At 46.9% G+C, this 17,348-nt stretch overlaps 1 protein-coding gene across 8 annotated transcripts in view; it reads right to left on the bottom strand.

Moving 5' to 3' along the window:
- Nav2 (neuron navigator 2) overlaps positions 1-17,348 on the bottom strand; it is a 348,443-nt gene that overhangs the window by 179,632 nt on the left and 151,463 nt on the right. For 6 of the 8 annotated variants that reach the window (XM_060367213.1, XM_060367205.1, XM_060367207.1 and 3 more), the window contains exons 5-7: positions 14,497-14,767; positions 10,340-10,408; positions 3,343-3,509 (exon numbers count right to left, since the gene is read on the bottom strand). In XM_060367213.1, the coding sequence (XP_060223196.1) occupies positions 3,343-3,509; positions 10,340-10,408; positions 14,497-14,767 (507 nt within the window). The remainder of the gene's footprint in view (positions 1-3,342; positions 3,510-10,339; positions 10,409-14,496; positions 14,768-17,348) is intronic. The other 2 variants (XM_060367209.1, XM_060367210.1) reach the window with 1 other exon arrangement.

The raw sequence follows: 17,348 nt of genomic DNA, 5'->3' as shown, positions 1-17,348 counted from the left end.
GAGAGCTGCAGCTCTGACACAGTGGTTGTGGGCCAGTCCTGATGGAGTCCTGGGCATACCCAGATGGCTGGTGCCTGCTTTAGCAAAACCCACCCCAGTGGAGAAGCATTTTGGGGATTTTGCCGGCACCTACAATGGCTGTGTGCATCCCTCTGAGTCCAGAGACACCAGGATGGCCTGCAATAGTCTTTAAAGGTGATCTGGAGTAGATACCCTGGTGATAGCTAACTATAGGCAGCTTATACCCCTAGCCAGAATTCAAGTTCGGTTGTCAAGACAGTATTTGCCTTGCCTTTAGCTGGAGGCCAAAATTTTTCCAGACACCTGTAGTCTGACCTCTGAGATGCATGGCTTCTCAGCTGGCCATCTTTTCCTCTTCCAGGGCCCTGTGAGGACACTGAGTATGGAAGCCTGCTCTGGTCTATCCACATATAGAGTTCTGTCCCCAGACAACTTTCTAGAGCATACTTTAAGTGCAACAGTGGTCCCTGGCGCATACTTAAGCTCGTCTTCTAAGACCTCCCTCTCCCCCATGATGGACTGCAGCCATAGACCACAGTAACTTTTCAGATGCTTCCCAGAAATGACACTTGTCCTCTGCTCTCTCTGGCAGAGGATATCCTCTTTCTCTTCTGATCAAAGCTCCAGAATGACCAATGAGCCCTCCCTATCACTGTGGCCTTCATGGACAGGTCCATTACAGATCTCAAGTTTAATGCAAAAGCAAACTAGCAGATCCGTTCTCAGATCAACAACCAGAGCAACACTAGGGAAAATATTTTAGAGCAACCAGTCCTTCCTGAGTGCCTGTCCTAGCACCAGGGGAAAGCAATGCAGATGGAATCACTCACATTCCCCTCCGAAGCAGGCTTGGTTATGTCTGCTTTGTGCTCAAGACTCAAGCACCTCTGCTACAGAACACATGGGAACCTCTCCTCTCTATATGCCTCCGCGAAGCAACATCTTAGTCCCTGACTTCCCACAACAAGCCTGATGCTAGTCCCGTCCCAGTCTATGTTCATGGTCACAAGCAAACGAAAGAGGGGTCATCATATTCTCTCCTCTGCAGGACTTAGATTACCAGATTCATTCCATCTAGACTCGTGATGTCACGTCAGAGTGCTGGTGCAACGCCCAACATGGGTAAATATTCTACAGTCCTGTCTCCTAATCACTGACTCAGAGCTGTCACCATTCTTAATCAATCAACCCAGTGCAAGTCAGACATGACAAAATGCTAGAGGACATCTAACCGTGTCTCCCGACAAGAAGAGCAGAGCAAAGGGGTGATGCAGCTGACAAGAGACCAGAGGAGGAGACCCCTTCCCCGCCCCCCGGAAGCAGAGTGGTCCTCACATTAGAGGTCCAATGACAAGGACAGCTGAGCAACTCATGTACTTCACAGCTCTTCAGAGACCTCACAGGCAGAGGAGAAAGGGAGGCTGCAAGTTTTAGTCTCAAACCCAACTAAAAAAAGAGTTCTGTTGATAGTCACATCAATATTGATGATGTAGGTCAGATTTACCTAGTGGCTTTATTAGTTCAGCATGTTAAAATAGTTTTCCTTGTTCCAAAATACATGCCCCTCCCTGTCTCTGCATTGGTGGCAAGTTTTCGAACCTTTTTTTTTTTTTTACATCCTTTTCAAAGTGGGATTAAATGAGGCTGTGACACAGGGGGAACTAAAAAGAAAATAGCTTTTCCTTACTGAGGTAAAACCCAAAGCATTCCTATATGTATGTGCTGTATTTATATGACTGCACTGTGAAAGTTCTGGAAGGGTATTACAGTTTTGGTTTATACTGGTGCTTGTTAAGAAATATAAAAGAGCTTTTTAAAATGTGTGTTCTTGTACCATTTTGCAAACAGATGTGATTTTTCTATTCCAAGCACAAATTTATGAGTTTTTTCAATTGTTTTACTTATGTGTATGTTTGTATGTCTGTCTGTATGTGGGTGTGTGTATGTAAGTACAAGTGAAGAGGCCAGAAGAGAGAGTCAGATGCCTGGGAGCTAGAGTTACAGGTGATTATGTGCTGCCCAACTTGTGTGCTAGGACTGGATCCTCTGCAAAAACAGCATCCACTGCTCCAACTCCTTCAAGCACAATTTTATAAAGAATACCACTTAGGCCTGGTGAAGTAAAGAGAAGAAGACGTGAGGGGTGTAGCTCAGTGATACATTTGTCTAGCCTGACAAGGCTCTGGGTTTGATTCCAAGCACCACAAAAGTGAAACAAACAGGCTAAAAAACTATATAGGTTAAACAAAAACCTTGATTTTGGGTGATACAGAAACCAAGAGAGAAACAATATACCCTGAATAAGACTTTAGTACTGGTTTCACAGTTCCTGGTGCCTTGGTTGAAAAATCTGTCAGCCTCATAAAAATAAAAATATCTCCCCTACTCTGAAGGGGATGTAATCATTAGTCAGCTCTCAAGGGAATCAGGCTCCATGGAATCAGGCTCCATGGCTCAAGGGTCTCTGGTTTGGGGAGTAGATAGGATGGAGCTAAATTCACGTACAATATGAGGGCTGCCCAGGCTTCTGAGCAACTTCAGGGACCGAGGGGCAGCATGCTTGTATCTCAAGAGAATGGCGTGACACGGTCAGTGTATGCTCCAGGGTACCTCCATGTCACCACAGGAAATGCTTCTGAGATACCTGGGTTCTACCCTCTCTGCTTGCTGGGCGCAGAGGCAGGGCTTCTCTTCAATTGAAGACTGATGTAACCCACCTTAGTTTCCTGAACAAGCAAAGGTTTGCTTTACTACCTTCCATGGAGGTCTTCCACAGGGCCACTCACCTTGTTTTTTCCTCCATCCTAAAAGCTCAGACAGTCAAATACCATTATAACACCACAACCCAGTGCTTCACAACCAAGTGCTTCCCTTTAGCTGAGCCACATCCCTGACTTTTTCACAGGTAAAAGCTCCCATATTCCTAATGCTTTCTCATCTTTCTGATGGGTCCCAAGGCATGCCCCAAGAAACCTGTCTTTCTCCCAAACCCTTCTACTGCGAAGCATATACTCTATGAAAATTTAACCTCAAATTTCAAATGCCATTTTGTTTCTAATCTGTAGCCAAGTGTCTCACTGGCCATGACCAAATAAATGCCTTTCTCTGGCTGGCTAGCTGCCTGGCTGTGAATCAACAGTGCTTCCCCACTGTGTTAACGCCACTGATAACAATCTTCTTGCTAAGCATGTGTGTGTTTGTACCACAGTTCTCCATCCTGTTTGCCAGCTTGGTCTTGACTCCACCCAAACTCACCCAAAAGAACCAGACATGTCTGCTATGAAGACAAACTGACGGAGGACTCCGGAGACAATGACTCACCTTTTTCGTGGTTACTTGGTGGTGGGGGTGGGGGTGGAGAGGCGGCAGGTTTGGACTTGTCATAGTTGTTAAAGCTCTGGCTCCGTCGGTTGCTGGCGGCAGCTGACCCTCCACGAGTTTTGGCCTCGCTGCCTGCAGCGGCCACTCTTGCGGTGGGACCTGGAAGTCTAAAATGTAGAAGCCAAAGAGTAAGGCAGTCAGTCTTAGAAGCACAGCAGTGTCCCAGAAAGGACTGCAACCATGCAGGAGATCAACAACAAGAAACCCAACAAACTCAGGCACTGGGTCTGTGGAGAAGGACAGTCAAAAAAACTGGTGGAATACAGCAAACACTAAGGCTCATAATGGCCCCTGTAAACCCCAATGGCAAAATGGGAATGCAATTCCTTTGAGTAAGAAGAAAATTTGAAGGAAAATCCCTAAGAATAAAGTTGCTGATGAGAAATATAAAACCCATCCTCCTTATCCTCTGAGACAGGTGTTCTTACTTTTCAAGATGAGCAAACCACAACATCCCTGATTCCATCCAGCACAGAGCATAATGGCTTAACCCTGAATTCTATTTCCCATGTGCACTGTGTTGGAAATAGTGTTTGCCATAAGCCAGGGGTGTAGGCATTAAGGCAAGGATTTAGTTTATAACGGTAAGAAAGCAAAGTGCTACCACTCAAACCCACCACATCTGCAGTACAAACCTGAGGCCTGGCTGCCAGCGCTCGTCTGGCTAGACACTTTCCTTCAACACCTGACAACCTGTCTCTGTGGCATCCCTTTGAGGCTGAGACTCAGCTTCTCTCTACAGTCAACCTATAAAGTCATGAGACTATCTGTAAAAACAGCAGGATTCAGTTAGTCTAAAGACAAATACACACTTTCCCTTTAAATAAAACCTCGTTTTGGGTGGTTCTGAAAGTAAAGCTGCCAGATTTCTTTGTAGTGTGTCTAAAGATGTCAAGGAGTATTCCCTGGAGAGGGAAGGGGAAGGACCCCTCAAATCAGAATTTTGGTTCTGGGACTTACTAAGCAGGCTGTTTCCAATAATTAAAGTTGAAAGATGAATACATGATGACATATTTAGTTGTATCTTTCAGTCAAAACCCACTGAGCTGTGTTTAAAAGCAACTGGAGTCTCTGCTGACCAGCACTAGACCCAATGATAAGCCTGAATTTTCAACTCATAAAGCTTTCAGCCTTCTCTTTCCATGTGATTCGGCAAGCACCAAAGAAGCCTAGTGTCTGGAAGCATTTTAGATGTAAGCAGCAAATGCTTTAAACTTTTTCTTGTTGGCTCAGCAAGAAAGATGGTTGCAGAGCGCACAGAGAACATGAGCTGGTGTGAGAGGACTGTAAAACTGATCCAGTTAAAAAGCTGGCAGGATCCGGACTAGGAGCTGGGAGAGGTGCAGGGGGTGGCTGTTCCCTAGCCAGCCACAGCTGAGTCCTGAAGGCATTGCTTCCTGCTGTGCGAGGAGCATTCACCCTCTGTGATTTTGCCACCTCTGCTTTCACTCCCACAAAGACAGAACTGGTGCAAATCCCCAGCAGTTCCAGCATCAGGAGGGGGGTGGGGGTCAGCACAACTGTTCAAGGAGATCCAGCGATGGGACCTTAGTGTCACTTGGATCTGCTTCTGCTGCAGTGTCCTGAAAATCCTCCATGTTCAGTGACGTGACTTCACATCCACTGCCAGAACAGGCACACACAGCGGCTCTTAGGTTGGCTGCAGATGTCTTTATCCCCACATATAGGACTGGCTGGAGGAAGGTTACAGACTTGTTCCAAGATAATGTCACAGCGGAGGTTTTTTGTAATGCAGGCTTCCACAGGGGGGTGAAAAGAGCAGGGAAGCACAAAGCGGAAAAGTGGACAAGACAAAATCCTTTCAGAGTGCCTAGAGAGGCTCCACTGTGCTTACCCAGGGCTGGACCACAGGAGACCTTTAGGACAGCACAGAAGCCAGCCATGTAAGCACAGGATAGGTTTGCTCTGGGGGGCAGTGTGGTGTAATGGACAGAAAGCAAGCTTTCCCACCCACAGCATTCTGAGCCAGCCTCACATCTGACATTCATCTTCCCCATCTATAACTTTGGAATAATAGCTAACCAATGGATGGCTGTACATTTGAAATGGGACTCAATACCTAGTTTGTTGCAATTACTTGCTACCGCTGAGTTCCCCTCTCATCCTCCCTGCTTGGCACTGATTTGTAAGGAGCTGGACATCATCATAAAGGAAGCACACTATGGTACAAAAAAAGAATCAGATGAAGGAAGTAGATGGACCTAAGCACTTGAGAAGAGACGGGACAAAAACCAGTATCTGCAATCAGTATTTTCAAAGAGGCAAGATAGCTGTTGTCAAACAGGGCTCTTTTTCTTGTTAAAGAACATTACATAAGAGAAACCATTTTGTCTGTGATGGAGAACTTCACTTGGTAGCCTCACATTAGTGAAATAATCTTCATTTGGGACTGAGAAGGACAGTTCCGGATTCCTCATCGTAGCCATGGCTCAATGTTCCTCTGATGCTTGAAATGATTGCTCTGAAGTCCAACCATCTGAAGACTCTAGCAAAAGCCACATTTACTGCTAGTTTTATGTCAACTTGATACAGCCTACAGTCATTTGAGAGATGGGAGCCTCAAATGATAAAGTGGCTCATAAGATTAGCGTGCAGGTAAGTCTGTAGGGCATTTTCTTAATTAGCAATTGATGGGGAAGGGTTCCAGTACATTGTGGGTGACCCAACTTTTAGGCTGGTAGTCCTGAGTTCTCTAAGAAAGCAGGCTGAGCAAGCCACAATGAACAAGCCAGTAAGCAGCACCCCTCCATTGTTTTTGCATCAGCTCCTGCTTCCAGGCCCCTGCTCTGTTTGAGTTCCTGTCCTGACTTCCTCCAATGATGTGAAAGCATAAGCCAAATAAACCCTTCCCTCCTCAACTTGCTTTTGGTTATGGTGTTATCCACAACAATAGTAACACTAACAAAGACACCATGTCATATACAAAGACCAGAGATGAATGTACATTAAGTAAGAAAAAAGAACTCAATTATGAGGCAACCACGGCATACCTTGGAATAGTGTATCAATGTACAACTGAATTAGTTCAAAGTAAGTTTCTTTCTTTCTTTTACTTTTTAAAATAAATTTCAGTATAAAATTGTAAGTGCAGGATTTCAAAGTCAAAGGCACTCATAGTGTCCCAGGTAGGGTGATCACCAGAGGGCACTCTGCTTGGCTGCAGAAGTAGCACTAGTCTGCATAGTCCTCCCCAGATCCGAGGAGCCGGCTGATCCCAGCTTGCATCTAGGTGACGTGTGTGTGGATGCAAAGAGGCAATTCGTAGAAAGGAAATGATGAGTTTCAAGGTCAGAGATGGTCTAAAGAGAGCCCAGAGCAAGATCCAGATCTGGCATGTAGAAGGGGAATGTGGATATAGGCTTAGAAGGGAAAGCACGCTGCACACGGTGAGAGCGTGCAGAAAGTTCAGAGGTGAAGCCACACATGGTGGCTCTAGATTCTAAATACTTAGAAGGAAGGCATTTTTGACCTACAGAGTATGTTCAAGGCAAGTCAAAACAACTCAGTGAGATCTAAAAAGGTCTAAGGATCTGGCTCAGTGGCAGGATGTGTCTGCCTCGTATGCAATGCAGACCACAGCATAACTAGACACGGTGGCTCACACCTATCACCTACACTGATGAGACTGAGACAGGAACACTACCCTCATTCAATGCCATTCTGGGCTACAAAACAAGACCCTGTCTCAGAGACAAAGAGCACTAAAAGAGGGTGGAGGAAAGAGCTGGAGTGCGATAGTTCTTCAGGGATAGAGTGGAGGGAACCAGCCAGGGGAAGTGAACAAGACCAGAGGAGGGAAGATCTGTGGTCATGCTAGGAGCTTGGACTGTGTCCTAGCCCTCAGGACTGAAGCATTAATTAAGACAGAGCTGGAGCTAAAAATAAGAGTATGTCTTCTTTCCCAGTGACACAAACCCATGGCCTCACGCAGGCTTGGGGCCTCTGGCTAAACATCCTGCAGTTCATTACTGTTAACATCCTTGTGTATCACGGGAACTTGGATCAACCCCAGCCTGGAAGCATGTGCTGTCAGTCACATCAGAATCTGCCTTGCTGTAGCGCTGTGTCTGACCCATAGAAACAGCTGCGGGTGGCATGGCAGATGCTGCCCACCACACAGCCTCACTGAAGCAAGGCAGCAAGAGGCAGGCAGGCAGATTTGCCCTGTGCCACTCACAGCACCAAAAGGCCCCAAGAAGCTCTGCAGGTAGAACCTCACTACTGATGATCATTCCATATCCAGCTTCAAATCGACAGGAGGCACAGATGGGTTTCTCCAAGCATATGTGGTACTTTGAAAAAAATTAAATGTAAGGGAGGTGCTCTGAGAAGGCAGAAGACAAGTCTTGGTTCTTTGAGAGCCATGGTAATTTCTCCAAAGTGTGCAGAACACCAAGCAGGGGACTGAACTCATTCCTGGCATGGAACCTACAACCGAGGCCCCATGCCTCTGCTCCACGCACTGTACGTGCTGATGGGAAGAGAGCAGCTCTTCTCTCCCAAACCACTTCAAAGGCTGGGAGTAGAGGGGTGTCCCTCCCAGGAAGCATGGCAGCTTGTGTGCACATGCTGGGGTGGGGAGCCCAGGATCAGAGATGCTTTCTTGCCAGACAAGATGATTAAATGCTAAATCTCTCATTTCCAGGGCATCTGCTTTTCGGCAGCTAGGCCGAGGCCTGGCTCTCGCACTAATCTGATTCCACTCCCTAAGACAGAATCCACTCTGCCTGTTTGCCTTACCTGGCCTCGCTCAACGTAGAAGCCAGTATCTCCATGGATCTTCAACTCAGTGGGTACTAGTGATATTCCAGAGCTGCTGGGGAATCCCCAGGACACAGTATGTGAAACAAAAGTAGACACAAACACACACTCCTAAAGATAAGATCATTTATCAAGTCATGCTAAGTGGTGGCTACACCTTCATGGCACCATGCCTTTCTGCCTCCTGTAGGCAGAACATGGTGAACTGACTGTGTGGGGATGCCAGAAATGCATGAGGGCTGCATTCAAGGGTAAGGCTTCTTTCTCACTTTGCTGAAGATCTATGGTGATGCCAGAAATGCATGAGGTCCGCATTCAAGGATAAGGCTTCTCACTCTGCTGAAGATCTCTGGTGTCTACCAAGGTACTTGGTTCTGGCAGGAATACAATCAGTGTTTACACTGCACCAAAAGAGTTGTGGTTCTAGGGGCAGGTGGTCTACTCGTCCAGAAGGTGCAGGTGTCTCTTCTGTCAACTTACTCAACTAGAGTAAGTGCTGCTGTACTTAATGATGCTTCATCAGCCTCAGTCCTGATCAGGATGATGCTTGGGGGTAGGATCCAGAAGAGGGGAGCCCAGGAGTATGAGTCTATTCCTTTGCTGGCCTCAACACAGAGAAAGAACACTCAAAAGACACACTGACAATGGATGTGACGACTCTAAAGGAAGCCAGACCTTAGCTGAGAGTGAAGCTAGGAGCTCTGTTCCTTGTACAGGCTCAGGGTGGGGTAGCTGCTCCCTCGCCTTCAGTTCCTCACTCCTGCTGCCTCCTTTCAGGCATGTGCTTCTGCTAGACAGTTTCCCAGCCAGCTCCTGTCCTCTTATCTCTTGGGGCATGGCACTGGGTCTTGTGGGAAAGACACAGGTTCCTCCAGGCTCCCTCCTTCTTTTCATGTGTATACACATTCGCATGGGGTTCGGAGTCAGTGGGATCATTGTACCAGAGCAGGGGCATCCGCTCCTGCTGCGGCCTCCCCTCCTTCACCAGGGAAAGCAGCCAACATGTGCATGCTGAGCACCGAGGCACGGCGCTCTGCAGCTTCTCCCTCACCACTCAGGTTGCTCCCAGGCTGGGTGTTGCTCCGTACAAGTTTTTCAGAAAAAGAAATTGATTACAAAAGGTTACTAGAGCCTAGTGGAGGGGACAGCTGGTGACTGTATATGGATGAAACGAAGGGCCAGTTTTTCCTCACCTTCAAGAGGCAGCTCCTTGGGAAGAAGGGGCAGATGGCCCAGTGCAGCTTCTCTCAGGGCCACAGGGCAGAGGAAAGGAAAAGGCAGGGACAGTGGCTGAAGCAGTAGGTTTGAATAACTACACAACAGCGGAATGTAAAAGAAGAAAATGGTGGCACGGCCTAAGGGTTCTGGTGAAAACATCTTGGGTTCTTTCCTATCTTCTGTGTAGCCTGGGGGCAATGATCACACTTGTGAAATTTTAGTTTCGCTGTCTGTAAAATGGGGCTATGAACATGATCTACCTCCTTGCCTTATGGATGCTGTAAGGATGAAATAAGACTGTAGATGTTACAGTGTAACGGGGGTTTCCCCGCACCAGATGCAGGCATCCATCTCAGGGCTCTGGGAAGGATGCTTGCAGACTATTGTATTTCCCCCTCAGGAAACTGAGGCAACCTTCCTGTGGTATGCAGGAGAATCCAAAAACAATGACAAGACAAGACAGCCTTCTGTTCTGAATTCACATTTCAGATCTCAGCTCACAAGGAAAACTACCCCAATTAGTAACTGAGCAACAATGACCATAGCCAAAGCACGGCACACAGAAAGGAGATGCAGATTAGGGCTGGGATGAAGCAGGAAGCAAGTACATTCATCATAAAATCGCCATATAACTACCTGGAAACTCACCTCTTCCTTTGAGCAGGATTCTTGTGGTGAGGTGAAATCAGCACGCGAAAAACATCCAGTCTGAGCCAGCCACACACAAAGTTTCTCACGCACTCATACATACAACTCACATCCAAGGCCACTCTCAGAACTCCCCAAGCTAAATCATTAGCCAAAGCATATTTGGGTTTGGGTAACTGGAGCCATGGAGCAGGGAGGGGAATCAAAGGGGAACTCAGCCAGCCAGGAGGCAACGGGAAGAGTGGGCTGGGTATACACCATGCTTTGCAGGACACAGAGGACTGCTAACCTAGAGATCTTTTTCTGACCCAGAGTGAAGCAGATGATTTTGCTTTGAGATGAGTCCTTGGATGATGCACTGCAGGGCAGGAAGGAAGAGAGTAGAACAGATGAGTGAAGAGAGACACGTTAGACATGGCAAGAGAAAGTCCCTGGGCTTGTCCTCTACACATTTCTTCCCACTAAACACATGGTGCCCTCCAGGTTTATCCTCAGTGATTCGACATATTCACAATGTGAAAAAATTACAACCAAGATTACCTAAAACCTAGACTTGTGATCTCAGCTGCTCAGGAGGCTGAGGCAGGAGGATAGGAGGTGCCCTTTGTTACTTCTCTATTGCTCTAAAGATACTCTACCACAGATGGCATGTTCAAGATTTGCCTGGCTACAGCATGAGTTCAGGGTAAGCCCTGGCAACTTAGTGAGACCTTGTTTTAAAACAAGAAGTAAGTAAAAAGAAAGCTGGAGCTATGGTTCAGTCACTGGGCACTTGTCTAACATGCGCAAGGCCGAAGTTTAATCCCAAAGACTGTAAAACAAAAGATTTGCCTCAGGACTTTTATGTTGTGATGCCTCCCCGGCCATAACGTACTAAGTATCTTTTCTGCCTTTGATTGGCTACAGGCTTTCTTTATACTTTGTTTGGGTTGATCTTCGGCAACAGGGTCTCACAATGTAGCTCAGGCTGTTCTGAGAGTCGCTTTCACTTTACGGTTTGGGCTAGCCTAGAATTTGTGGCAATCCTCTTGTCTCAGCTTCTCCTTCCGGTCTCTGTACCTCTCTAATGCACTCAATGCTTGAAGTAGGAGGCATCTATAATTCCTGAAGCAATGCTCTGCAAAGTACTGATGTGCATATTTCACAGGTTTGTTCACTGGGGTATAAAGGCAAATGCCCCATAAATGTGCACATATGAAAACTCTTGGACTGAGCTGATAATCAATTTATAGTTATTTGTGCCATTTATCTTTCTAATGCCTTTTTAGAGGAAAGTTAGAGCACTAGGGACAGCAAGCTCTCTATCAAAGAGCTGTCTCCTAGCCTGACACAGTTATCATTCTGACATCCATTTTTCTTGTACTACATTAACAGAAAAACCTGGTTAAGAAGTGCCGTTCTCAGGAAGTGAAGGGAGAGAGATGAGAATAGTGAGGAAAAATGAAATTGAGCCATTTTCGGCTGTTTCTTAAATAACAGAATATGGATTGCATTTAGTGTAGACAGAAATGGAAAGATATGAAAGGTTTAGAAAATATGCTCCTTCCGGAGATTCTATACTGTAGGAAACTTCACGTCGTGAACTATGGGTCAAGTGCCCAGTCACGATGCAGACTGTAAGGTGGTGAGGCTCTCCATGTTGTCTGACATCTTTACGCCAGTGTCCCACATGTCCTTAGGTGATCTAGGCGAGCTTCCCAGGAAGCTGGCGAATTTTGGTGCTTGCCATACTGAAGCATGTTGAACCTAGAGGTCTTCTTAGTGGGTTTGTCTGCCTCTCAAAGAGTTCTAGCAAAATACCACAGTACCTGGCATCCTACCACACCAGGACCCAACACCAATAACCAAGGGTCCAAATGGTTACCCTTTGGGGCTTTGGCTACCACAGCTAGACGTGGGTCTATAACACAGTGCCAGCCAGACGGTGATGTGATTTTATCATCCTTAAGTTCATAGCTGGCGTGTTAGTGTGAGATGTCATATGTCCAGGCAAGTAAAAGTGGAGAGCAACAGTGCACAGAATAAGATGAGATCACTCATGTGCACAAGTGATCAAGGCTGGTGGGACAGAGGAGTGAATGAGGATATAATCACACAAACCCTATTCCATGGTACCCTGTGTGGGGTATCATGACATTATAAGAAGGTAAGAAGCCTTCTGCAGTTGGAGTAAATGAATTTTAAAAAAATGTTCATGAGCGTGGCTGTTCTTGAAGTAATGTCCTTTAACAGCAGGTTAGTTTTCTTACAACCTAAACATAGAGGCTTTACTACTGAGGCTTCCTCTTCTTCCCCCACTCTACATAGTCAATCTGGTTGTTGGCCCTTCGATTCAACTTTTATCACATCCTTCAGAGTCTATCTCCATCTGCCTCAGGCCATCTTGTTCCAAGTCACTCACATTACTTACAGTGCGAGGACATCCTTCACCACAGGCCTTCATTTCATTCTTGTTCCCCCACAAGCTCATTCATTGGAGAGTTTTTAAAAATGTAAATCTGACTGAACCCTGAGCCTCCTGTAGCTTCCTGGCGCCTCAGCACAGCGTCCATGCTCGTTCCATTCAGCCTGACTTTGGTGTCACATCAACACACAACTGTCCCCCATTTGGAAGGTAAGCAGCTGCCTTCTTAGCTTGCAGGCAACCTTCCAGTTCCTTTCCTTCCATGCCAAGCTTGCTCCTACCAGAGCCTCCACATTGGAGATCTTTGACAGATCTCTACAGTTGAGGTTTGCATGGTTCATTTATTTTCATTCATGTGCCTTCACTAGGTGCCATGCCCTCAGAAAGGCCTTCTCATTGACCCAACCTAAATCATCAACCCTGAATCCTATAATCTTCCTGGGGACATACTGCCTCTCCCCGCTTCCTCCCTGTTCATAGGCTTGTTGTACAGCCTCCGCCAGGAACGTGTACAGAGCAGCTATCACGGCTAGCATTCATCTTTGACTCACAGATGACTAACAGCAGCTGGCACATAGAAGGCTTTGCATTAACCAGATAAAAGAATGGAAACCGGCAGATTCAGGGCTCCTAGCAGACATGCAACAACAATCATAACAACTTAACTATGACACTCTCTCCACTTTCCTCTACAGAAACTTTTGTCTGCACTATAATTCCAGTGAGCATCTCAGGGAAAGGATCTGTGAACAAATCCCTTGGGGCTACCAGCCAGCCTCTAACCAGGGGACTGTTCCCAGTCAGTCATCCCTCCAAGGAAAGAGCGCAGTGCTGACTGCTTGGTGTCTCTCTCGCTCTCTCATCACTAGTTCATGCAACTCTATTTCACAAATTTCCATAGTGCAAGTTGGATAATTAGATAATTAATTAAGGGGCCTCATTTACATTAGACTGGTAACTCCTGGCTTTAACACCCCGCCAGGTGGGAAACTGTACTTTTCATGGGGGAAACACAGCTGTGATTGGAAGGTGGGGTCAAGCAGCTCAGGGCTTGGGTTCGTGGCTAGCATGTGTTAAAGGGTCCAAAGAGTTCGAGAAAGCCTTCTGTACTGGTACTCTGGGGCATGGTGTGTTTCAGCACACAGTCAATGAAATCAAGCAACCAATCAGATCAGTGGCACTAGCTTTTACAGCTAACAACTGATGGCTGAGAAGAAGGCAGATGGAATGGGCATTTCTACAGGACTTTCTCCTAAGTCAAAAGCATTCCAGCTCCTAATCCACCAGTCTTCCCACCCCCATCCTTAAAGCAAATGACTTGTGGGAAATCTTTTATAGAATGGCTTAGGAATTTGCATGTCTGTTCCCACTGAAGAAGCACAGGCTATAAATTCCACTTTCCTTCATTCTGTGGCCAGTGTGAGTGGCAGGCACGGGTCTCTCTGGAAACAGTGGCAAAATCCCAGCTCCTATCCTGTAGGCAGGGGAGGTTCCTGCTCAGCATGAGCCTCCTCCACTAAGCTTGAGGCACATGGCTCCCACTGTCTAGGGTCAACAGAATCCAGTCACATCCATGGTCACTGCTCCCAAGAGTAGACTGCCCGCCCCCTTGGGAAAGCAGCTGACTCCTATTGCCATTTGCCAGTTTTCTTAGGCATTGCCTCTACTTCTCTTGTGACAAAGGAGGGTCATGTGTCAGCACATAACTTTTGCATGCACTAAGGAAGATGACCTTTGCATCTGAGTGAACACCTGGCTTGTAGGTCAACACCAAAGGGATCTGGAGTCCATTTTTGCAGTGATTTAGGCCATGGGAGTACTCTTACAAGCCAGCTATGCCAGGAGCAGGTAATCGCACTGGCTGCTGACCATTCTGACCTGTACCAGCACACATCTCCACTGGGTATAGAGGAGTCTTGTATCTATCTCGAGGCCATGCTGGTTCCTCACAGATGAGAATAGATCGCGCAGTCTACCCTACTCAGCTATGGTGAAGGGTGCCTGGGGATCAGTAGCACCATCTGTCCCCAAGAGGAGCCCACCTGGACTGCATTTCTGCTTGTGTTTTTGCTTGCTGATGCGAAGCTGGCTGGAGGGGCTGGCACGGAGCTTGGGGAGTGGCCAGCCCCTGTTGCTGAGGAATGCCAGCCTGACAGTGGGAAGGCGTCCCGGCCACCTGAGGCCCAGCAGGTGGAAGAGGTGATGAGGAGAGGTGCTGCTTCGGTGGCTGCTGCTGCTGCTGCTGCTGCTGCTTGTATCGGGAGAGGCTGAAGAAGAGGCCTAGAATGGCCTTGAGGTTCCCATTCCTGATCTCTGCAAGACAATAGAGAGGGTCTTGTCACTAGGGGCATAAATATGGGAAACAGTAAACCTTGTCCAATTGATGGCATGGTTGAAGTTGCCATGAAATTTAAATGTTTTTTGGAAAACCTAATTTTGTGTGTAACATGCCCTCTCAGTCTAAACTGAAAATGACTTGGCATAGTCAATCTGCTTGCTGTTTTTGAAACTAAAACTTAAGTTCCTTGCTTAATATGTATGAAAGCTTTTAGAACAAGTGTGCAAGAATGTCTTTGCAAAATTTAAATAAAATAGAGATTCTGTCAGCCTTTCTTTTCCACACTCAATGGACTTCTCCACCCCACACGTGTTCAGCTCCTAGAGGTCCGTTACAGTCACCCCTAAACCGCGGAGAAATTATGGGGTTGTAGTAGATGTCCCAGGTGAGTCAGAACCGGCTGGCTGGCTGGCAAGGGCCAGGAGGAACTTCTCAGTCAGAATACCATTGAAAGAATGAGCGTCCTCCTCAAGACTGAGCCGGTGATCTGGGCAAAGCTGTGGGCCCTGGATTTCTCTCTGGTACTGGCAGAGACACTATGGTCTTGGTCAGTCTGCCAAGTTCACATTCTGAGCCTCAAGCCACACTAGACAAGCCAAACGGCCACCACTGAATCCAAATCCTTTCTTTCCTCTACCCAGTCATCTTCCTTTTAAACTCATGGCTCCGCCTCTCTTGTCCCTTGAATCCATAACTCTAATTCAGGTTTCGAGTGAGGGGTGAGAGCATAAGAAGCAGCTTTTATCAGGACTCCCACGGAATACTTCCTATATTAAAATAAATTTGAACAGAGTGGGAAGGATTTTAAATTCCAGACAGCACTTTTCAGATATTAAAATGCATTTGCCCCAAGGCATGTATAAAGAGCTGTGGCAAGGAATAAAATATTTATTCCATACAGAAGCTGAGCATCTATCCTTTTATGGAGCATTTTAAACAACAGCTGCCAACGGCAAGAGGCTACCCTGACCCCAAGGGGGTATAGTAGGGCCACCGAAGAAGAGGAACAGAGGAACGTCAGAGAAGAAAACCCAGGGAGGTGATATTCTCCATACCCGCCCCCATCCCACCTGCTGTCCTGCTGAGTAAGGGAGCTACAAAACCAAAGCCAAGCTTTAGGGGCCTTGTGAGAGGGTGGGAGTCAGTGGCCTATAGGGGGAGCGCAGGTCTCTAGCTGAGAAAACCTGCCCAGGAAGGCACAAGACTTTCCTCCAAAGTCCAATGCAGAGAAGAATGTGTGAAGGAAAGTAATGTATGCCTCCAGGACAAGCCGTGTTCCCTGCAAAGAAGGAAGGGTAGCCAGCCAGGGCTTCGGACCTGTGTGCAATTGTCTCCCCAAAGTTAGACCAGTACAAAGCATTTGCTTTGCTGAAGCATTCCTTTCCCCAGGCTGTGAGGCCACACTTCGGAAGCCAGCAGGCTAGAAGGCTGACTGCAGCAGCACAGAATTTACCAAGTCTACACCTCCAGACTCAGCTTGCACTCTACCACTCTCCTGCTGTGCGAGTCACCTCCTCTCTCCGGGCAATGACACTTCCATAGCCAGCCCCAACACACAAAGCTGTATTTACAGAGCAAATGAGAGCAAGCATCTCTGCCAAGACTCACAGTGCATACTCAATGATGCTCTCTATCACTCTTGTGCTATAGGAAGACCACAGCCCCAGAACCCCAAAGAAAATGGCCATACAGCTCCAGCTCCATGTGGTAGCCATGATCCTTCTCAGTGATGACTTTCCCAAAGTTACTGTGCAAACTATGGTTTATTTATTAAAGGGTTATTTTATGCATATGAGTATCTTGTGTGCATAAATGTGTGTACACTGTATTTTATATATGTTATTTTATGCATATGAGTATCTTATGCGCATAAATGTGTGTAACTGTATTTTTTACATGTGTTTTCATGTTGTAAGACTCAAAGCCTCTGTGTCTTTTGCCCGCAGAAGAGGGTGTTGGATTCCTGGAAACTAGTTACTGGGAACTGAAGCCAGGTCCTTGTAAGAGCAGACAATGCTTTTAAGCACTGGAACATCTCTGTAGTCCCTAGACTATAATTACTTTTAAACTGCACTTTGCTTTGTGTGCACAAGGAGGAGGGGGATGCCATGGCATACCTGTGGAAGTCAGAGAGACAGCTTGTTGAAGTCAATGTTCTCCTCCCATCATGTGGGCCCTGGGGACTGAACTCAGGTGGTCAGGCTCGGCAGATGCCTGTACCTACAAAGCCATCTATCCAGTCCCAAACCACGCTATTGATACATAGGGCTCTTAATGACACACAGTGACAAGTGAAAGTCAAGGCTGACCTGGTCCAATGCCCAGCCATTGCTTATGAACTACTGCTTGGTACACAGCTCCACAGAAAGTGCCAGAGGTGAGGGCACATTCCCGAGCTCTGCTGTGTAGCTCCAGCTGCCTTCTTCTCCAGCCCAAGGAAACCAAAGGAGCTGCATCCTGTCCCCAGATGTCCTTTTAAGTACTCAGGCATCACATATTGTGAGGCTGGGGCAGGGAGGGCGGCTCATTCAGCAACTTCAGTTATGGGGAAACTGA

Source organism: Meriones unguiculatus, chromosome 14 (assembly GCF_030254825.1).
Source record: "Meriones unguiculatus strain TT.TT164.6M chromosome 14, Bangor_MerUng_6.1, whole genome shotgun sequence".
Classification (NCBI taxonomy): domain Eukaryota; kingdom Metazoa; phylum Chordata; class Mammalia; order Rodentia; family Muridae; genus Meriones; species Meriones unguiculatus.
Note: the sequence above shows the minus strand (reverse complement) of the source record. Positions and strands in the feature narration are given on the sequence as shown.